This window comes from Heptranchias perlo, unplaced genomic scaffold, assembly GCF_035084215.1.
Source record: "Heptranchias perlo isolate sHepPer1 unplaced genomic scaffold, sHepPer1.hap1 HAP1_SCAFFOLD_131, whole genome shotgun sequence".
In the NCBI taxonomy this organism is placed as follows: Eukaryota; Metazoa; Chordata; class Chondrichthyes; order Hexanchiformes; family Hexanchidae; genus Heptranchias; species Heptranchias perlo.
In genome coordinates, this window is record NW_027138548.1 from 1,279,290 (window position 1) to 1,302,419 (window position 23,130).

The following is a 23,130-nucleotide window of genomic DNA, read 5'->3' on the forward strand; positions in this document are numbered from 1 at the left end:
CGTGCCCTGGGAGTGTTTGATGGGACAGTGTAGAGGGAGCTTTACTCTGTATCTAACCCGTGCTGCACTTGCCCTGGGAGTGTTTGATGGGACAGTGTAGAGGGAGCTTTACTCTGCATCGAACCCGTGCTGTACGTGCCCTGGGAGTGTTTGATGGGACAGTGTAGAGGGAGCTTTACTCTGTATCTAACCCGTGCTGTACCTGCCCTGGGAGTGTTTGATGGGACAGTGTAGAGGGAGCTTTACTCTGTATCTAACCCGTGCTGTACCTGCCCCGGGAGTGTTTGATGGGACAGTGTAGAGGGAGCTTTACTCTGTATCTAACCCGTGGTGTACCTGTCCTTGGAGTGTTTGATGGGACAGTTTAGAGGGAGCTTTACTCTGTATCTAATCCGTGCTGTACCTGCCCTGGGAGTGTTTGATGGGACAGTGTAGAGGGAGCTTTACTCTGTATCTGATCCGTGCTGTACGTGCCCTGGGAGTGTTTGATGGGACAGTGTAGAGGGAGCTTTACTCTGTATCTAACCCGTGCTGTACGTGCCCTGGGAGTGTTTGATGGGACAGTGTAGAGGGAGCTTTACTCTGTATCTAACCCGTACTATACCTGCCCTGGGAGTGTTTGATGGGACACTGTAGAGGGAGCTTTTTTTTCAGTTGTTCATGGGATGTGGGCGTCGCGGGCGAGGCCAGCATTTATTGCCCGTCCCCAATTGCCCTTGAGAAGGTGGTGGTGAGCCGCCTTCTTGAACCGCTGCAGTCCGTGTGGTGAAGGTTCTCCCACAGTGCTGTTCGGAAGGGAGTTCCAGGATTTCGACCCAGCGATGATGAAGGAACGGCAATATATTTCCAAATCGGGATGGTGTGTGACTTGGAGGGGAACGTGCAGGTGGTGTTGTTCCCATGTGCCTGCTGCCCTTGTCCTTCTAGGTGGTAGAGGTCGCGGGTTTGGGAGGTGCTGTCAAAGAAGCCTTGGCGAGTTGCTCCAGTGCATCCTGTGGATGGTACACACTGCAGCCACTGTGCGCCGGTGTATCTAACCCGTGCTGTACCTGCCCTGGGAGTGTTTGATGGGACAGCGTCGAGGGAACTTTACTCAGTACCTGCCCCCTGTTGTACCTGCCCTGGGAGTGTTTGCTGGGACAGTGTAGATGAAGCTTTACTCTGTATCGAACCCGTGCTGTACCTGCCCTGGGAGTGTTTGATGGGACAGTGTAGAGGGGGCTTCACTCTGTATCTAACCCGTGCTGTACCTGCCCCGGGAGTGTTTGATGGGACAGTGTGGAGGGAGCTTTACTCTGTATCTAACCCGTGCTGTACCTGCTCTGGGAGTGTTTGATGGGACAGTGTAGAGGGAGCTTTACTCTGTATCTAACCCGTGCTGTACCTGCCCTGGGAGTGTTTGATGGGACAGTGCAGAGGGAGCTTTACTCTGTATCTAACCCGTGCTGTACCTGCCCTGGGAGTGTTTGATGGGACAGTGTCGAGGGAGCTTTACTCTGTATCTAACCTGGTCTGTACCTGCCCTGGGAGTGTTTGATGGGACAGTGTCGAGGGAGATTTACTCTGTATCGAACCCGTGCTGTAGGTGCCCTGGGAGTGTTTGATGGGACAGTGCAGAGGGAGCTTTACTCTGTATCTAACCCGTGCTGTACCTGCCCCGGGAGTGTTTGATGGGACAGTGTAGTGGGAGATTTACTCTGCATCGAACCCGTGCTGTACGTGCCCTGGGAGTGTTTGATGGGACAGTGTAGAGGGAGCTTTACTCTGTATCTAACCCGTGCTGTACCTGCCCCGGGAGTGTTTGATGGGACAGTGTAGAGGGAGCTTTACTCTGTATCTCACCCGTGCTGTACCTGCTCTGGGAGTGTTTGATGGGACAGTGTGGAGGGAGCTTTACTCTGTATCTAACCCGTGCTGTACCTGCCCTGGGAGTGTTTGATGGGACAGTGTAGAGGGAGCTTTACTCTGTGTCTAACCCGTGCTGTACCTGCCCTGGGAGTGTTTGATGGGACAGTGTGGAGGGAGCTTTACTCTGTATCTAACCCGTGCTGTACCTGCCCTGGGAGTGTTTGATGGGACAGTGTCGAGGGAGCTTTACTCTGTATCTAACCTGGTCTGTACCTGCCCTGGGAGTGTTTGATGGGACAGTGTCGAGGGAGATTTACTCTGTATCGAACCCGTGCTGTAGGTGCCCTGGGAGTGTTTGATGGGACAGTGCAGAGGGAGCTTTACTCTGTATCTAACCCGTGCTGTACCTGCCCCGGGAGTGTTTGATGGGACAGTGTAGTGGGAGATTTACTCTGCATCGAACCCGTGCTGTACGTGCCCTGGGAGTGTTTGATGGGACAGTGTAGAGGGAGCTTTACTCTGTATCTAACCCGTGCTGTACCTGCCCCGGGAGTGTTTGATGGGACAGCGTCGAGGGAACTTTACTCTGTATCTAATCCGTGCTGTACCTGCCCTGGGAGTGTTTGATGGGACAGTGTAGAGGGAGCTTTACTCTGTATCTAATCCGTGCTGTACCTGCCCTGGGAGTGTTTGATGGGACAGTGTAGAGGGAGCTTTACTCTGTATCTAACCCGTGCTGTACGTGCCCTGGGAGTGTTTGATGGGACAGTGTAGAGGGAGCTTTACTCTGTATCTAACCCGTGCTGCACTTGCCCTGGGAGTGTTTGATGGGACAGTGTAGAGGGAGCTTTACTCTGTATCTAACCCGTGCTGTACGTGCCCTGGGAGTGTTTGATGGGACAGTGTAGAGGGAGCTTTACTCTGTATCTAACCCGTACTATACCTGCCCTGGGAGTGTTTGATGGGACAGTGCAGTGGGAGCTTTTTTTTCAGTTGTTCATGGGATGTGGGCGTCGCGGGCGAGGCCGGCATTTATTGCCCATCCCCAATTGCCCTTGAGAAGGTGGTGGTGAGCCGCCTTCTTGAACCGCTGCAGTCCGTGTGGTGAAGGTTCTCCCACAGTGCTGTTCGGAAGGGAGTTCCAGGATTTCGACCCAGCGATGATGAAGGAACGGCAATATATTTCCAAATCGGGATGGTGTGTGACTTGGTGGGGAACGTGCAGGTGGTGTTGTTCCCATGTGCCTGCTGCCCTTGTCCTTCGAGGTGGTAGAGGTCGCGGGTTTGGGAGGTGCTGTCAAAGAAGCCTTGGCGAGTTGCTCCAGTGCATCCTGTGGATGGTACACACTGCAGCCACTGTGCGCCGGTGTATCTAACCCGTGCTGTACGTGCCCTGGGAGTGTTTGATGGGACAGTGTAGAGGGAGCTTTACTCTGTATCTGACCCGTGCTGTACCTGCCCTGGGAGTGTTTGATGGGACAGTGCAGAGGGAGCTTTACTCTGTATCTAACCCGTGCTGTACCTGCCCCGGGAGTGTTTGATGGGACAGTGTAGAGGGAGCTTTACTCTGCATCTAACCCGTGCTGTACGTGCCCTGGGAGTGTTTGATGGGACAGTGTAGAGGGAGCTTTACTCTGTATCTAACCCGTGCTGCACTTGCCCTGGGAGTGTTTGATGGGACAGTGTTGAGTGAGCTTTGCTCTGTATCTAACCCGTGCTGTACCTGGCCTGGGAGTGTTTGATGGGACACTGTGGAGGGAGCTTTACTCTGTCTCTAACCCGTGCTGTACCTGTCCTGGGAGTGTTTGATGGGACAGTGTAGAGGGAGCTTTACTCTGTATCTAACCCGTGCTGTACCTGCCATGGGAGTGTTTGATGAGACAGTGTAGAGGGAGCTTTACTCTGTCTCTAACCCGTGCTGTACCTGTCCTGTGAGTGTTTGATGGGACAGTGTAGAGGGAGCTTTACTCTGTATCGAACCCGTGCTGTACCTGCCCTGGGAGTGTTTGATGGGACTGTGCAGAGGGAGCTTTACTCTGTATCTAACCCGTGCTGTACCTGCCCAGGGAGTGTTTGATGGGACAGTGTGGAGGGAGCTTTAGTCTGTATCTAACCCGTGCTGTACCTGCCCTGGGAGTGTTTGATGGGACAGTGTAGAGGGAGCTTTACTCTGTATCTAACCCGTGCTGTACCTGCCCTGGGAGTGTTTGATGGGACAGTGTGGAGGGAGCTTTACTCTGTATCTAACCTGGTCTGTACCTGCCTTGGGAGTGTTTGATGGGACAGTGTAGAGGGAGCTTTACTCTTTATCTAACCTGGTCTGTACCTGCCCTGGGAGTGTTTGATGGGACAGTGTTGAGGGAGCTTTATCTGTATCTAACCCATGCTGTACCTGCCCTGGGAGTGTTTGATGGGACAGTGTAGAGGGAGCTTTACTCTGTATCTAACCCGTGCTGTACGTGCCCTGGGAGTGTTTGATGGGACAGTGTAGAGGGAGCCTTACTCTGTATCTAACCCGTGCTGTACCTGCCCTGGGAGTGTTTGATGGGACAGTGTAGAGGGAGCTTTACTCTGTATCTGACCCGTACTGTACCTGCCCTGTGAGTGTTTGATGGGACGATGTAGAGGGAGCTTTACTCTGTATCTGACCCGTACTGTACCTGCCCTGGGAGTGTTTGATGGGACAGTGTAGAGGGAGCTTTACTCTGTATCTAACCCGTGCTGTACCTGCGCTGGGAGTGTTTGATGGGACAGTGTAGAGGGAGCTTTACTCTGTATCTCACCCGTGCTGTACCTGCCCTGGGAGTGTTTGATGGGACAGTGTAGAGGGAGCTTTACTCTGTATCTTACCCATGCTGTACCTGCCCCGGGAGTGTTTGATGGGACAGTGTAGAGGGAGCTTTACTCTGTATCTAACCCGTGCTGTACGTGCCCTGGGAGTGTTTGATGGGACAGTGTAGAGGGAGCTTTACTCTGTATCTAACCCGTGCTGTACCTGCCCCGGGAGTGTTTGATGGGACAGTGTCGAGGGAGCTTTACCCTGTATCTAACCCGTGTTGTACCTGCCCTGGGAGTGTTTGATGTGACAGTGTAGAGGGAGCTTTACTCTGTATCGAACCCATGCTGTACCTGCCCTGGGAGTGTTTGATGGACAGTGTAGAGGGAGCTTTACTCTGTATCTAACCCATGGTGTCCCTGCCCTGGGAGTGTTTGATGGGACAGTGTTGAGTGAGCTTTACTCTGTATCTAACCCATGCTGTACCTGCCCTGGGAGTGTTTGATGGGACAGTGTGGAGGGATCTTTACTCTGTATCTAACCCGTGCTGTACCTGCCCAGGGAGTGTTTGATGGGACAGTGTAGAGGGAGCTTTACTCTGTATCTAACCCGTGCTGTACCTGCCCTGGGAGTGTTTGATGAGACAGTGTGGAGGGAGCTTTACTCTGTATCTAACCCGTGCTGTACCTGCCCTGGGAGTGTTTGATGGGAAAGTGTAGAGGGAGCTTTACTCTGTATCTAACCTGGTCTGTACCTGCCCTGGGAGTGTTTGATGGGACAGTGTAGAGGGAGCTTTACTCTTTATCTAACCTGGTCTGTACCTGCCCTGGGAGTGTTTGCTGGGACAGTGTTGAGGGAGCTTTACTCTGTATCTAACCCATGCTGTACCTGCCCTGGGAGTGTTTGATGGGACAGTGTAGAGGGAGCCTTACTCTGTATCTAACCCGTGCTGTACCTGCCCTGTGAGTGTTTGATGGGACGATGTAGAGGGAGCTTTACTCTGTATCTGACCCATACTGTATCTGGCCTGGGAGTGTTTGATGGGACAGTGTAGAGGGAGCTTTACTCTGTATCTAACCCGTGCTGTACCTGCCCTGGGAGTGTTTGATGGGACAGTGTAGAGGGAGCTTTACTCTGTATCTAACCCATGCTGTACCTGCCCTGGGAGTGTTTGATGGGACAGTGTAGAGGGAGCTTTACTCTGTATCTAACCCGTGCTGTACCTGCCCTGGGAGTGTTTGATGAGACAGTGCAGAGGGAGCTTTACTCTGTCTCTAACCCGTGCTGTACCTGTCCTGTGAGTGTTTGATGGGACAGTGTAGAGGGAGCTTTACTCTGTATCGAACCCGTGCTGTACCTGCCCTGGGAGTGTTTGATGGGACTGTGCAGAGGGAGCTTTACTCTGTATCTAACCCGTGCTGTACCTGCCCAGGGAGTGTTTGATGGGACAGTGTGGAGGGAGCTTTAGTCTGTATCTAACCCGTGCTGTCCCTGCCCTGGGAGTGTTTGATGGGACAGTGTAGAGCGAGCTTTACTCTGTATCTAACCCGTGCTGTCCCTGCCCTGGGAGTGTTTGATGGGACAGTGTGGAGGGAGCTTTACTCTGTATCTAACCTGGTCTGTACCTGCCTTGGGAGTGTTTGATGGGACAGTGTAGAGGGAGCTTTACTCTTTATCTAACCTGGTCTGTACCTGCCCTGGGAGTGTTTGATGGGACAGTGTTGAGGGAGCTTTATCTGTATCTAACCCATGCTGTACCTGCCCTGGGAGTGTTTGATGGGACAGTGCAGAGGGAGCCTTACTCTGTATCTAACCCGTGCTGTACCTGCCCTGGGAGTGTTTGATGGGACAGTGTAGAGGGAGCTTTACTCTGTATCTGACCCGTACTGTACCTGCCCTGTGAGTGTTTGATGGGACGATGGAGAGGCAGCTTTACTCTGTATCTGACCCGTACTGTACCTGCCCTGGGAGTGTTTGATGGGACAGTGTAGAGGGAGCTTTACTCTGTATCTAACCCGTGCTGTACCTGCGCTGGGAGTGTTTGATGGGACAGTGTAGAGGGAGCTTTACTCTGTATCTAACCCGTGCTGTACCTGCCCTGGGAGTGTTTGATGGGACAGTGTAGAGGGAGCTTTACTCTGTATCTTACCCATGCTGTACCTGCCCCGGGAGTGTTTGATGGGACAGTGTAGAGGGAGCTTTACTCTGTATCTAACCCGTGCTGTACGTGCCCTGGGAGTGTTTGATGGGACAGTGTAGAGGGAGCTTTACTCTGTATCTAACCCATGGTGTCCCTGCCCTGGGAGTGTTTGATGGGACAGTGTTGAGTGAGCTTTACTCTGTATCTAACCCATGCTGTACCTGCCCTGGGAGTGTTTGATGGGACAGTGTGGAGGGAGCTTTACTCTGTATCTAACCCGTGCTGTACCTGCCCAGGGAGTGTTTGATCTGACAGTGTAGAGGGAGCTTTACTCTGTATCTAACCCGTGCTGTACCTGCCCTGGGAGTGTTTGATGAGACAGTGTGGAGGGAGCTTTACGCTGTATCTAACCCGTGCTGTACCTGCCCTGGGAGTGTTTGATGGGACAGTGTAGAGGGAGCTTTACTCTGTATCTAACCTGGTCTGTACCTGCCCTGGGAGTGTTTGATGGGACAGTGTAGAGGGAGCTTTACTCTTTATCTAACCTGGTCTGTACCTGCCCTGGGAGTGTTTGATGGGACAGTGTTGAGGGAGCTTTACTCTGTATCTAACCCATGCTGTACCTGCCCTGGGAGTGTTTGATGGGACAGTGTAGAGGGAGCCTTACTCTGTATCTAACCCGTGCTGTACCTGCCCTGTGAGTGTTTGATGGGACGATGTCGAGGGAGCTTCACTCTGTATCTGACCCGTACTGTATATGCCCTGGGAGTGTTTGATGGGACAGTGTAGAGGGAGCTTTACTCTGTATCTAACCCGTGCTGTACCTGCCCTGGGAGTGTTTGATGGGACAGTGTAGAGGGAGCTTTACTCTGTATCTAACCCGTGCTGTACCTGCCCTGGGAGTGTTTGATGGGACAGTGTAGAGGGAGCTTTACTCTGTATCTAACCCATGCTGTACCTGCCGTGGGAGTGTTTGATGGGACAGTGTAGAGGGAGCTTTACTCTGTATCTAACCCGTGCTGTACCTGCCCTGGGAGTGTTTGATGGGACAGTGTAGAGGGAGCTTTACTCTGTATCTAACCCGTGCTGTACCTGCCCTGGGAGTGTTTGATGGGACAGTGTAGAGGGAGCTTTACTCTGTATCTAACCCGTGCTGTACCTTCCCTGAGAGTGTTTAAGGAGACAGTGTAGAGGGACCTTTACTCTGTATCTAACCCGTGCTGTACCTGCCCTGGGAGTGTTTGATGGGACAGTGTAGAGGGAGCTTTACTCTGTATCTAACCCGTGCTGTACCTGCCCTGGGAGTGTTTGATGGGAAAGTGTAGAGGGAGCTTTACTCTGTATCTAACCCGTGCTGTACCTGCCCTGGGAGTGTTTGATGGTACAGTGTAGAGGGAGCTTTACTCTGTCTCTAACCCGTGCTGTACCTGCCCTGGGAGTGTTTGATGGGACAGTGTAGAGGGAGCTTTACTCTGTATCTAACCCGTGCTGTACCTGCCCTGGGAGTGTTTGATGGGACAGTGTAGAGGGAGCTTTACTCTGCATCTAACCCGTGTTGTACCTGCCCTGGGAGTGTTTGATGAGACAGTGTAGAGGGAGCTTTACTCTGCATCTAACCCGTGTTGTACCTGCCCTGGGAGTGTTTGATGTGACAGTGTAGAGGGAGCTTTACTCTGTATCTAACCCATGCTGTACCTGCCCTGGGAGTGTTTGATGGACCGTGTAGAGGGAGCTTTACTCTGTATCTAACCCATGGTGTCCCTGCCCTGGGAGTGTTTGATGGGACAGTGTTGAGTGAGCTTTACTCTGTATCTCACCCATGCTGTACCTGCCCTGGGAGTGTTTGATGGGACAGTGTGGAGGGAGCTTTACTCTGTATCTAACCCGTGCTGTACCTGCCCAGGGAGTGTTTGATGGGACAGTGTAGAGGGAGCTTTACTCTGTATCTAACCCGTGCTGTACCTGCCCTGGGAGTGTTTGATGAGACAGTGTGGAGGGAGCTTTACTCTGTATCTAACCCCTGCTGTACCTGCCCTGGGAGTGTTTGATGGGACAGTGTAGAGGGAGCTTTACTCTGTATCTAACCTGGTCTGTACCTGCCCTGGGAGTGTTTGATGGGACAGTGTAGAGGGAGCTTTACTCTTTATCTAACCTGGTCTGTACCTGCCCTGGGAGTGTTTGATGGGACAGTGTTGAGGGAGCTTTACTCTGTATCTAACCCATGCTGTACCTGCCCTGGGAGTGTTTGATGGGACAGTGTAGAGGGAGCCTTACTCTGTATCTAACCCGTGCTGTACCTGCCCTGGGAGTGTTTGATGGGACAGTGTAGAGGGAGCTTTACTCTGTATCTGACCCGTACTGTACCTGCCCTTTGAGTGTTTGATGGGACGATGTAGAGGGAGCTTTACTCTGTATCTGACCCGTACTGTATCTGCCCTGGGAGTGTTTGATGGGACAGTGTAGAGGGAGCTTTACTCTGTATCTAACCCGTGCTGTACCTGCCCTGGGAGTGTTTGATGGGACAGTGTAGAGGGAGCTTTACTCTGTATCTAACCCGTGCTGTACCTGCCCTGGGAGTGTTTGATGGGACAGTGTAGAGGGAGCTTTACTCTGTATCTAACCCATGCTGTACCTGCCCCGGGAGTGTTTGATGGGACAGTGTAGAGGGAGCTTTACTCTGTATCTAACCCGTGCTGTACCTGCCCTGGGAGTGTTTGATGGGACAGTGTAGAGGGAGCTTTACTCTGTATCTAACCCGTGCTGTACCTGCCCTGGGAGTGTTTGATGGGACAGTGTAGAGGGAGCTTTACTCTGTATCTAACCCGTGCTGTACCTGCCCTGAGAGTGTTTGAAGAGACAGTGTGGAGGGACCTTTACTCTGTATCTAACCCGTGCTGTACCTGCCCTGGGAGTGTTTGATGGGACAGTGTAGAGGGAGCTTTACTCTGTATCTAACCCGTGCTGTACCTGCCCTGGGAGTGTTTGATGGGACAGTGTAGAGGGAGCTTTACTCTGTCTCTAACCCGTGCTGTACCTGCCCTGGGAGTGTTTGATGGGACAGTGTCGAGGGAGCTTTACTCTGTATCTAACCCGTGCTGTACCTGCCCTGGGAGTGTTTGATGGGACAGTGTAGAGGGAGCTTTACTCTGTATCTAACCCGTGCTGTACCTGTCCTGGGAGTGTTTGCTGGGACAGTGTAGAGGGAGCTTTACTCTGTATCTAACCCGTGCTGTACCTGTCCTGGGAGTGTTTGATGGGACAGTGTAGAGGGAGCTTTACTCTGTATCTAACCCGTACTGTACCTGCCCTGAGAGTGTTTGATTCGACAGTGTAGAGGGAGCTTTACTCTGTATCTAACCCGTGCTGTACCTGCCCTGGGAGTGTTTGATGGGACAGTGTGGAGGGAGCTTTACTCTGTATCTAACCCGTGCTGTACCTGTCCTGGGAGTGTTTGATGGGACAGTGTGGAGGTGTCCGGGTCTCTCTCGGTTGCCTGGTCTCTTGCTGTGTGCTGCTGACATGCTGTTACCCACTTGTCTGTTGTGCAGGTGATTGATGAGATTTACCGGGTGCTGAGGTATGTAAACTCCACCCGGTCCCCTCAGAGGGCCCACGAGGTTCTGCAGGAGCTGCGGGACATCTCATCCATGGCCATGGAATACTTTGACGAGAAGATCGTCCCCATCCTGAAGAAGAAGCTGAGCGGTTCGGATGTGTCAGGCCGACTGCTCGGAGTCCCACCAGGTACTTCCCCCATAACGCTGACAATCCCGACCTTCAGTAATCCCCACAGATCCTGTGATCTGCCTGGGTGAATATGAAGGGACCCTGCTCCACCAGGGTGGGTAGGGAGGGAAGGAGTACGTGGCTGACGTGGAGCGTTACACCGCACACGCTTACATACATACATACATACATGCACACCCACCCCCCACACGTGCTCACGTACTCAGTGCAGTAGACGTGGGGTGAAAGATGCTCCATCTCTGCCTATCCCCTGACCTCAGACAGGCCCAGCACCAATTTCAAAATCCCCCCCAACCCTCCAGCCAGCCCCTCCCAACTCAACTCACATTGGGCAGAGCACGTTGAACCTGGTCACTGCTTGGTATCTGCTGTCAGCCATTTGTAGAGGCCGAGGCCCAACAATGCAGACGGTCAGAACAGATCAGGGCCTGAGGCTGCCTCGTTGGGCTCTGTGTGCCCGCCTGCCTCGTCGGGCTCTGTGTGCCCGCCTCATGAAGTGAGGTACCCGTTGGCTCGGGGGTGGGGGGGTTAAAAGAGTTCTTGTGGTCCATGGAGAAATTCAGGCAGGGTTCCCGCTGTCAATCAGTGACCCGTCCCCCGACAACTTTGGGAAACCAAGGCTGATAGCCGGTCACCGAAATGGGCTCCTGCGTACAGAGAATGGGCACTCAGGCAAAGGACCAGCAAGGACACGGAGCTTTTGATTGGAGTTGGGGGGGTGGTGGAACAAGTCAATCGGGGGTGTGGAGTGGGTTTTCTTACAGTGTTTTGTCCTGTTTTCTTGGTGCAGTTGCTGGACCATCCACTACTCTGACTGCTGTGCAGCTCTTCTCAAAGCAGAACCCCGCCCGGCAGGAGCTCTCCAAAGTCCAGCAGCAGGTGAAGGCACAGGGGCTGAACCTGACAGCCACGCGCCGGGAGCTGTCGGACTTCCGCAGCAAGTTCCAGGAGCAGCTCAAGCAGCTGCAAGACCAGGACCAGAAGATCCTGGAGCAGAACCAGATCATTGGCGAGCAGAACGCCCGGCTGGCCGAGCTGGACCGCAAACTGGGCGAGCACACCCTCAAGCACCAGCAGAACGAACAGAAGATCAAGGACCTACAGGAGCTGCTGGAGCGTGTCATCGAGACGGGGACCGGTGAGGGAGGGGGGCAAGCCACCAGTGGGCAGAATAAACGGAAGAAGGCGTCGCCCGAGGGCACTGCCTCGGACTCACCCACCCGCGCCAAGCGCCTTCGGAGCCGCAAGTGAGCTGGTGGTGGCAGAGGAAGGTTTATTGTTCTCGTGTCTCTCTTATCTCTGTGTGTGCGCTGCACCACGTTACACGCTATGTACGGTGTGGGGCGACACAGGTCAGGAGAACAGGCAGGGTGTGGTGGTCGGAACAGGTCCCAGTCGGAAGATTGGTCCGGGTTTGCGGGAATGGGGAGGGGGGGAGACAGCGAGCGAGAGAGAGAGAAAGCATCCTGTGGGAACAGACTGTAGAGCAGGTGGTGACTCTGGGTTAAACTGTGCCCCTTTCCCCCAGTACTGGGTGACTGTGGGTTAAACTGTGCCCCTTTCCCCAGTACTGGGTGACTGTGGGTTAAACTCTGCCCCTTTCCCCCAGTACTGGGTGACTCTGGGTTAAACTGTGCCCCATTCCCCAGTACTGGGTGACTCTGGGTTAAACTCTGCCCCTTCCCCCAGTACTGGGTGACTCTGGGTTAAACTCTGCCCCTTTCCCCAGTACTGGGTGACTCTGGGTTAAACTCTGTCCCATTCCCCAGTACTGGGTGACTCTGGGTTAAACTCTGCCCCTTTCCCCCAGTACTGGGTAACTGTGGGTTAAACTCTGCCCCTTTCTCCAGTACTGGGTGACTCTGGGTTAAACTCTGCCCTTTCCCCCAGTACTGGGTGAGTGGGTTAAACTCTGCCCCTTTCCTCCAATACTGGGTGACTCTGGGTTAAACTCTGCCCCTTTTCCCCGGTACTGGGTGACTCTGGGTTAAACTCTGCCCCATTCCCCAGTACTGGGTGACTCTGGGTTAAACTCTGCCCCTTTCCCCCAGTACTGGGTGACTCTGGGTTAAACTCTACCCCTTTCCCCAGTACTGGGTGACTCTGGGTTAAACTCTGCCCCTTTCCCCAGTACTGGGTGACTCTGGGTTAAACTCTGCCCCTTTCCCCAGTACTGGGTGACTCTGGGTTAAACTCTGCCCCTTTCCCCAGTACTGGGTGACTCTGGGTTAAACTCTGCCCCTTTTCCCCAGTACTGGGTGACTCTGGGTTAAACTCTGCCCCTTTCCCCAGTACTGGGTGACTCTGGGTTAAACTCTGCCCCTTTCCCCTGTACTGGGTGACTCTGGGTTAAACTCTGCCCCTTTTCCCCAGTACTGGTTGACTCTGGGTTAAACTCTGCCCCTTTCCCCAGTACTGGGTGACTCTGGGTTAAACTCTGCCCCTTTCCCCAGTACTGGGTGACTCTGGGTTGAACTCTGCCCCTTTCCCCCAGTACTGGGTGAGTGGGTTAAACTCTGCCCCATTCCCCAGTACTGGGTGACTCTGGGTTAAACTCTGCCCCATTCCCCAGTACTGGGTGACTCTGGGTTAAACTCTGCCCCTTTCCCCAGTACTGGGTGACTCTGGGTTAAACTCTACCCCTTTCCCCCAGTACTGGGTGAGTGGGTTAAACTCTGCCCCTTTCCCCAGTACTGGGTGACTCTGGGTTAAACTCTACCCCTTTCCCCCAGTACTGGGTGACTCTGGGTTAAACTCTGCCCCTTTCCCCCAGTACTGGGTGACTCTGGGTTAAACTCTGCCCCTTTCCCCCAGTACTGGGTGACTCTGGGTTAAACTCTTCCCCTTTCCCCAGTACTGGGTGAGTGGGTTAAACTCTGCCCCTTTCCCCAGTACTGGGTGACTCTGGGTTAAACTCTGCCCCTTTCCCCCAGTACTGGGTGACTCTGGGTTAAACTCTTCCCCTTTCCCCAGTACTGGGTGACTCTGGGTTAAACTCTGCCCCTTTCCTCCAATACTGGGTGACTCTGGGTTAAACTCTGCCCCTTTCCTCCAATACTGGGTGACTCTGGGTTAAACTCTGCCCTTTTCCCCCAGTACTGGGTGACTCTGGGTTAAATTCTGCCCCTTTCCCCAGTACAGGGTGACTCTGGGTTAAACTTCCCTGGGCGGGGACGCCCTACACAGAGAGCTACAAAGAGCTGTAATCCATTAGGTCGGACCAACACTCGGTGCTGGAGAATTCGCCTGAATCTGTTTTGGAGAAGCCTTTTGACAGAGGGACAAACTTCAGGTTGTCCTGTTGTGGCGGTTTCTTATTGAAGATCTGTCTATGTTGAGTTGGCTGGTCTCGGGCAGGGCCTTACTACCTGCACCTGTTGTCCCCTCCACTCCAGAGGTGTTGGGTGTTTCCCGCTCCTGTGTAGTTCACTGACCTCCACTGTAAATACCAGTGTAGACACCAAGTGGGGACCGGATCAGGCTCAGCTGTGATGTTCCCCGTTGTCAAATAGCCTGCTGGCATCTTGAACGAGGTAGGTTGGTGCCCGTGGGACTTATACCCCTGGCCAGAGTTAGAGCGTTCAGGGGCGGAGGAGAGTCTGGCTTTGAATGTGGACACTTTGGGCCATGGTAAGGTTATATTTGATGGTCCAGTATCTGTCCTATTCCCAGGGGATATACTTAACTCCCCACCTCTACATGTCCAGTGTCCAAACCACATAGGAATGGGTTGTGGGGGGGCGATGATAATGGTGGGCCGGGTTGTACAGAGAGTTGGGATCATTAAAGCTTTTGAGTCCAGAATTCCTCTGGCTTAACCTTTTGAGTACTGGAGGAAGATTGGAACAAGAGGAAAACCATTCTGGTTTCATTCCAAAGGCAAACTATAAATGAAACCGCAGGCAAGGAGCTCGAAAGGGTTACGGAGAGAAAGGACAGTGTGAATCTCTGCATTGGCCAATTCTCCACCCGTGCTGTCCAGTCGGACCGTGGGCTTGACCAGCCAGTTTTGTACCCATTTTACCAGAAGATCTTAATTCTCGGAGGCATGGTCTGTGTCGGGGGGTGTTCTACCAATCCTGGCTTATTAATTGGTTGTGGCGGGAGTTTAAGGTGACAGTAAATCAGAAATCCCGCTCCGTGGACGGGATGACCAGGTTTGTGCCAGGTGCCATGCTTTCTCCTTGTGTACTCTTTCCCCCCCCCCCCCCCGCCCCCAGTTCCGGTCACAGCCTTCCCTTGTTTGTGGTGTCAGTGCCAGGTTGAGTGCATGACCAGGAATAATCCCATACCTCAAGAACTGAATTTACCTCACAGTTGCCTAAAACATTGCCTGGAGGCTCGAGGGGAGGTGATATCACTCGGCTCGAGGGGCAAGGAGAGGTGATATCACTCGTCGTGATGTCACTCGGCTCAAGGGGCGGTGATGTCGCTCGCAGTGATGTCACTTGGTTTGAGGGACGGTGATGTCGCTTGCGGTGATGTCACTCAGCTCGAGGGGAGATGATGTCACTCGGCTCGAGGGGCGGTGATGTTGCTCGCAGTGATGTCACTCGGCTCGAGGGGCGGTGATGTTGCTCGCAGTGATGTCACTCGGCTCGAGGGGCAGTGATGTCACTCGGCTCGAGGGGCGGTGATATCACTCGGCTCGAGGGGCAGTGATGTCGCTCAGCTCAAAGGGAGATGATATCACTCGGCTCGAGGGGCGGTGATGTTGCTCGCAGTGATGTCACTCGGCTCGAGGGGCGGTGATGTTGCTCGCAGTGATGTCACTCGGCTCGAGGGGCAGTGATGTCACTCGGCTCGAGGGGCGGTGATATCACTCGGCTCGAGGGGCAGTGATGTCACTCAGCTCAAGGGGAGATGATATCACTCGGCTCGAGGGGCGGTGATGTTGCTCGCAGTGATGTCACTCGGCTCGAGGGGCAGTGATGTCACTCAGCTCAAGGGGAGATGATATCACTCGGCTCGAGGGGCAGTGATGTCGCTCAGCTCAAGGGGAGATGATATCACTCGGCTCGAGGGGCAGTGATGTCGCTCAGCTCAAGGGGAGGTGATATCACTCGGCTCGAGGGGCGGTGATGTCGCTCAGCTCAAGGGGAGGTGATATCACTCGGCTCGAGGGGCGGTGATGTCGCTCAGCTCAAGGGGAGATGATATCACTCGGCTCGAGGGGCGGTGATGTCGCTCAGCTCAAGGGGAGGTGATATCACTCGGCTCGAGGGGCGGTGATGTCGCTCAGCTCAAGGGGAGGTGATATCACTCGGCTCGAGGGGCAGTGATGTCGCTCAGCTCAAGGGGAGGTGATATCACTCAGCTCGAGGGGAGGTGATGTCGCAGGTTTGAGCTGTGCTCTGTTCCTCTGATAAAGTTGCCACAATCCCGCTCTTTGCTCCATGCGTGTCCCACTCCCACATACTGCGAGTCGCGTCCAATCTCACCGCTTCCGTCTGGATTCTTTCGCTTAACTTTCATTCCTTGTCTCCTATCCTCGAGGGTGTGGAGTACAAACGCCCATGTGCGCGTCGATGGACTATTCGCCCACAGAGCCCGTTCCCTGCCCCTCTTCACCCGATGTCCACACATGCATTCTCCAGTGGAGGTTACTGGAAATCTGGTGGGGTTTGCCTCATGGGCCTATGCAGCCTAATTGAAGCTGGCAGTGAACTGGCCGTGTGCTGCCCCACACGATGCATTAACACACCAACAAGAAGTTGATTCCCTTCAGGAAAAAAAACGATAAACTTTAAAGCCCCTTAGAGTGGTTGGCGTTGATGCCTGTGTTGGGAGTGCCAGTCTCAATCTTCAAAAATCACTTGGTGTTAACCAGTCTCCGAATCCTCCCTTTGATCATTGTGTCACCGTGACCAGTCTCCAGTCCCACTTGTACACTGATGGAGCTTTCAGTTTGAACCAGATTTAAATGACTTGGGCCCTGTGTGAGCTCCTATCCCTCAATCTTTACCAAAAGGGGACCATATTCTCAATATGTTAATTTGAACCAAGTTGCCACTGACCTTGGTGCTCTGTGTGTGTGCCTTTGATCTGATATTCACAGATTGCCCCATCAACAGCTTGTGTTTTCGAGGCATGCTGAGTTTGCACAGCTCCCATCAAACTCTGCAGAGTCTCGCCATGATGTTCAAGGGCCCTCTGAAACCTCCAGTGCACCAATGGCGACCTGGTTACTGGGGGGAGAATGCATCACTGAACGGAACCAAATCTACTGGAGAGAATAAAAGCCTTAATGTCCCATTCGGTGCTGGCCTGATACCTGGTTCGGAGGGGTCTCTGCTGTAGAAACTCTTGACATAATGTGGGTCCTGGGCCGGGCAAGTCCCAATCCTGCCTGTTTCATTTGCGTGCTGACTCCTTATTGTGTTGTGCCTTGGTGTAGCACGACCTTGATTACAGATACATCACCCCCTCCCCCATACAAACCCACCTACCAGATGGCTGAGGAGCAGGGTTTCCAGCCCCACCCTGTTGCAGGTGTCTAACAGGTGGGAGGGCTCCATGAGTAGAATAACTCGGTCTGGAGCAGTGGCGGCCAGGGCTGCTACAGCGGGCCCCAGTGCCTTTGGCCAGTAAGGGAAAGTCGGCCAGTCGTATGTTTCCTGAATGCGATCCAGCGACCTCTTACTGGAAGACAGTGTTGGGCTCGCCTGTGATGCCCTCCACAGTCGATTGATCTGCCAGAACTCACGCAGAAAGGAATGACCATTTCAGTACCTGAGTGCTGTCGGTGCCTGTTAAACCCTAGTATGGATTTAACTTCAAGGGAGGGGCGAGGGAGAGAATAAAATAAATGTTCAGCGTGGGATTTTTAAAAATCTCAACAAAAATGAGTGGCCAAATGCACCAGAGGTGGTTGTCCGGTTGTGGCTTGGTGTCGGCGCCTTTGTGTCCTTAAAGCTGCTTGAAAGGGTGGTGGAGTACTCCAAGGGTTAAACACCTCGCTTTACAAAAGGTCAAAAAAGCACATTTCTATTTGTTTGAAATATGTTTCTTTCGCTGATTAAAAGTACTTGCTGTCCAGGAAGGGCTGTTTCTAACTTTGAGACTGTAACTGACTGTTGTAACAAGCAGCGAAGGTTAACCGTTCATGGATTGTTGTGAGTTGAAAAAAAATGATTTGTTTTAAAAAAAACCTCCACTGATTTCTCAGTGGTGGCGGGAGTTCCTCGTCTTTATTTACATTTACCCCCGGACTGCTCACCGTCTCGTTCACGGGCTGTCTACTCTGGTAAGGGCAATAGGTTTGGTCCAGTCGGTGTCACTAACTCATGATGCCGACTACAAGTTACATAGTGACACCAACTGTACATTAGTTATAGTGACACCGACTACGAGAGTGATACTGACTGTACAATAGTGACAAGTACATCAACTACACTAGTGACAGTTATTGTACAGTATCACCGTATAATAGTGACACGGTTACATTGTATAATAGCAATACTCACTACGATAGTGACAGTTACATTGACTACGAGAATGATACTGACTGTATGATAGTGATACAGTTACATCGACTGTACAAGAGTTACACAGTGACAAAAAGCCCACCTTCGACCTCTCAGTCTTTATAAACTACCGCCCCATCTCCAACCTCCCTTTCCTCTCCCAAATCTGTGCCCATCTTTCTGGCAACTCCATGTTTGAATCCCTCCAATCAGGTTTCCGCCCCTGCCACATTACTGAAATGGCCCTTATCAAAGTCACAAATGACATCCTATGTGACAGTGACTGTGGTAAACTATCCCTTCTCATCCTGCTCGATCCGTCTGCAGCCTTTGATACGGTCGACCACACCATCCTCCTCCAGCGGAAAGTGGGATTAGGCTCATTTTCCGTCGGTGCGGACACAATGGGCCTAATGGCCTCCTGTGCCATAAATTTTTTTATGATTCCAATGCTTCTCAGTCGTCCAACTGGATGGGACTGCCCTCGCCTTATTCCATCCTTATTTAATCAGTCATAGCCAAAGAATCTCCTGCAATGGCTTCTCTTCCCGCTCCCACACCATTACCTCTGGGGTCCCCCAAGGATCTATCCTTGCCCCCGCCCCACCTTAAATTTCACATCAACAAGCTGCCGCTCAGCGACATCATCCAAAAACACATTGGGATCCACATCTACGCTAATGACACCCAGCTCTACCTCACCACCACCTCTCTCGAACTCCCCATTCGCTGATTTATCACACCACGTGTCTGACATCCAGTACTGGATGAGCAGAAATTTCCTCCTAATTAAATATTGGGAAGACCAAAGCCATTGTCTTCGGTTTCTGTCACAAACTCTGTTCCCTAGCCCACCGACTCCATCCCTCTCCCTGGCCACTTTCTTAGGCTGAACCAGACTGTTTGAAATCTTGGCCTTCTGTTTGACCCTGAGATGAGCTTCTGACCCCATCTCCACCCCATCACCAAGACCGCCTAATTCCACCTACGTAACATCACCTGTCTCAGCTCATCTGAAATCCTTTTGTTACCTCTAGACTTGACTATTCCAGTGCTCTCCTGGCCCACCTCCCATCTTTCACTCTCCATAAACTTGAGCTCATCCAAAACTGCTGTCCTTATCCTAACTCGCACTAAGTCCCATTTACCCATCCACCCCTGTGCTTGCTGACCTACATTGGATCCCAGTCTGACAATGCTTCAATTTTAAAATTCTCCTCTTTTCAAATCCCTCCATGGCCTCACCCCTCCTTATCTCTGTAACCTCCTCCAGTCCTACAACCCTCAGAGATTTCTGGGCTCCAATTCTGCCCTCTTGCCCATCCCTGATTTTCATCGTTCCACCACTGGTGGCAGTGCCTTCAGCTGCCTAGGCCCGAAGCTCTGGAAATCCCTCCCTAAACCTCTCTACCTCGCCTCCTTTTAAGATGCTCCTTAAAACCTATGGGCGCTAAATTGAGCCATGTAGCGCCTTTTTATTCAGCGCTACATGGCCTCTCTGACATCCGAGATGGCGTCTTGGATGTGTACGCACGTTTCCAGCCTGTGATGCGCCAGATGCCATCTTGGTATAGGAGTTAGCTCATGCGCAAATACCAAACACTGGAAGCATGTAAAGTGGGGAGAAAATGCGTGCAATCAGTGTGCAACACTGATTTAAAGTGATAGACACCATTTTGGACCTTAACACTCAACTCAATGCAACGCACAGTCTTAACCCCGACCATCTGAACGTGTCTTACAGTGCCTGAAGGAGCCCCCCCCACCAGCGCTATTTGAAGGGCCATGCAGGTTAGTTGCTGGATTATTGCTTCTGGTTGCTGGAGGAGTAGGAAGTGTTTTTTGAAGCTCTCTATTCTTACTGAGAGTTCCTAGACTACTTTTGCGATCGCTTTGGCAGGTGCTGCCTTACGGGTCAGAAAGTTACAACCATGGTTGAACAACATTCCTGCCAACCGTGGGCAGTCTGCTAGGGCACCCGCTGGGCATTGAGCATAACTGGGAGCATGCAGAGAGACCACACATAGTAGGTCAAGCTGCGAGGAGGCACAGGGCACTGAGCAGTTGGCGCTACCCAATGAGGGCATATCGGGACCAATTCTCTTACCTCAACAAGACCGAGGAGGATTGCATCTGATGCCTGAGGTTCACCAAAGAAGCCGTGACCGAGATCTGTCAACTGGTGCAGCCACAACTGCAGCCTCAGAGCAGGGCAAGGACAGCATTGACTGTGGCTGTGAAGGTGACCATGGTGCTGAATTCCTACGGCTCAGGCTCATTTCAGGTCTCTGCTGGCGACACATACAACATCTCGCAGTATGCAGTGCACTGATGCATAAGGGAGGTCACAGATGCACTGTACCAGATGAGGAACAGGTTCATCACCTTCCCTCTCCATAAAAACAAGCAGAAAGAGCGAACACAGGGGTTTGCCCACGTTGCTGGCTTCCCCATGGTGCAGGGTGCCATTGACTACATGCATATTGCCCTGTGTGCCCCGCACATCAACTCGGCTGTCTTCATCAACTGAAAGGGCTTCCACTCCCTCAACATGCAGCTGGTGTGTGACCACATGCATCGAATCGAGTCATTGCATAAATAAAAACCACAACCAAATGCAAAATCAAAGTCTCATTTAACATTGAATAAATGAAATTATGCAAACATAACAGAATTATTCGCCCTTGTGCATTCCCTTAGTGACTTTTGTTCGTGTGCCTTTACCTATCCTAGTGCTCCTATGAGCTGCTTCCCCTGTGGTTGGAGCATGGCTGGTGGGAGGCTGCTGGCCTTCAATGGAGGAGTGTGCAGATGGCCTTGGAGGACGACCTCGAGCAGCTCTGGGTCGGGAGGGTCTGGCTTCAGACTGCACCATTGCAGAATGGACTGCAGCAGTCTGGCCTGGCTGGCCGACAGGCAACAACAGGGGCGCTGGCAGAGTGGCAGGGGTGGGAGCAGGAAGGCTGTCGCCCTGAGAGAGGACAGCAGGTCCGACTGCCGTGGCGCCACTGCCACTCTCCCGTGTCGGCACCTCAGCAATCCTGGTGATCAGCTGGAGAACGGATTGCTGGAGTGCTGTGACGCCCTGGAAGCCCCGTTCCACAGTGGTCCCCAGACCCACGATAGCAGCAGTCTGAGCTTCCAAGGCAGCAGTCTGAGCTCCAAATGCAGCAGTCAGACCTTGGACGGCAGATGTTTGTGCTGCAATGGAAGCTGTGACATCAGTTATCAGACGCTGCATCATGGTGGGTTCCACAGGTGCGCTGATGGAGGTGACCACCCATTCCATGTTGGAAAGGATGGGCTCCAAGCTCTGCGCAAAGCCCTGCGCCAAGTTGGAACTGGACTCCTCCATGCCCCTTCTCATTGTGCCCAGGCTTTCTGGCAGGCTTTCCAGTGCCCCAAGCATTTGGTGGTGTATGCCCATCAGCCGTCTTCTGTAGCCTGGCCCATCGAAGTCCTCATCTGAGTCCTCTGCAGCAGAACTAGTGAGCGACCACGCCCTCTGGCATGCTGGCATCTGTGGTATCCATTCCCCCCGCCCCAGCTCCTGCGCACTTGTGCTCGGTGTCCCACCACATGCAGCTCCCTCCTCTAACCTAACCTCTAAAGGACGCGCAGTGTCACTCTCCGAGCTGGTGGAAGCAAGTGTCAGATTGAGTGACGGTGTGGCTTCAGTGTCCTCTTCCTCCTTGGACGGTGCTGCCACGTGTTCTTGGGTACCTGCAATGACAAAGGGAAACACGTTGAGTTGTGGAGTGGGGAGAGGAGCAATTCAGACCTGTGTGCTGACAGCATGTGCAGCACATGAGTCAGAAAAGGTTATAGGATGAGGGAGATGTGGAAAAGGAGAGGGAGCATCAGATATGCAGAGACCCCCTTCATCGGGATCTCGAGCGTGGCATGTTGTGATGGCTGCAGCGATGGCCCGCCCAATGATCATAAGCACTGTCTCCTCTAGGGGGGTGAGGACGTGTAAACATGCCCATCCACCCTCAGGTCCCTCCTGTTGCTGGCTGTTATACGCCACCTTCTGCTGCAAGACAGAGGACAGTGTGTCAGTGAGTGTCCTGCAAGGTGTGTGGGTGATGTGCCTGTCATGGTAGAATAGCTGCCAGTTTGTGTGACTTGTGAGTGGTGGTTGTGTGGCCTGCAAGTGCGGGTGAGATGCAGCATGCCGAGTGCAGCATTGCATATGGATGGGCAGAGTTTGTTGGTGGGTGGGTGACGGGGAGTGTGATGCGAGGAGCAGTGGAGCATTTGGTAGGATGTGCCACTTGACACTTGCATTCACTCACCTTGTCAAATCATTGAACTTCTTTCGACACCTGAACCCACGAGTGTGGTGCAATGCTCCTGGGGTTGACTTCCTGCACCTCAGACTGCCAATGCCTGGGGAGCTGCAGTCTGGAGGGTCTCCTGCCACCCTGTTGGCCCTCCTTTCGTCCACCCTTCCACCAGGACCTCCAGTGCATCATCGGAGAAGCGTGGAGCCCTCTCTCACGACGGTCCTGCTATCCTCTTGGCCATTTTCCCTTCTCCGAGTAAGCTGTGTACCTGTCATTTGAAATGTGCATCTGCACCTTTAAGAGGTGCAGGCTGCTGATGACGTGCGCTGTGCACACCCCATTTGCAACTTCCTCATTCTCCATTCAGCCTCTCAGCAGCGCCGGTAGCGCTGGCTGCACGGAGATATCATGGTAAGTAGCAGGCAGCACGAAATTCACATGCTGCCTGTGTAGGGTCCGTCGGGCGCGGGGTACTAGTGCATCACGCTACCCCCGCCCCAAAATGGCCCTTATCAAAATTTTCCCCTTATGTCTTTAACCAAGTTTTTGGTCAAGTCCTAATATCGCCTTATGTAGTTTGATAACGCTCCTGTGAAGCAGCTTGGGCATTTTATTATGTTGAAAGGCTATATAAATACAAGTTGTTGTTTACGCTCCTGAAAGCTTGAAGTCCTTGCTGTATTACAGTTGCACAGGCAAAGGTTAATTTGTCCGTGAACCGTAGCAGTATTCACAATCTGGAGTGCAGGTTTTATCAAACACGGCTGTAGTTTGTAGCACTGCAGAGCAGAAACCATGGACGGTGTTCTTCGGTGGGGGTGGGGGTGGGGGCGGGAGGGAATGGCAAATATGCTGTCCTGGCTG

The 23,130-nt window shown here is 52.9% G+C and overlaps 1 protein-coding gene across 1 annotated transcript in view; it reads left to right on the forward strand.

Moving 5' to 3' along the window:
- The window catches only part of fbxo28 (F-box protein 28), a 51,435-nt gene extending 30,784 nt beyond the window's left edge, over positions 1 to 20,651 (forward strand). The window contains exons 4-5 of the mRNA XM_067977165.1: positions 10,313 to 10,508; positions 11,302 to 20,651. Of these exons, the coding sequence (XP_067833266.1) occupies positions 10,313 to 10,508; positions 11,302 to 11,762 (657 nt within the window). The 3' untranslated portion in view covers positions 11,763 to 20,651. The remainder of the gene's footprint in view (positions 1 to 10,312; positions 10,509 to 11,301) is intronic.
- The last annotated feature ends 2,479 nt before the right edge of the window (positions 20,652 to 23,130 follow it).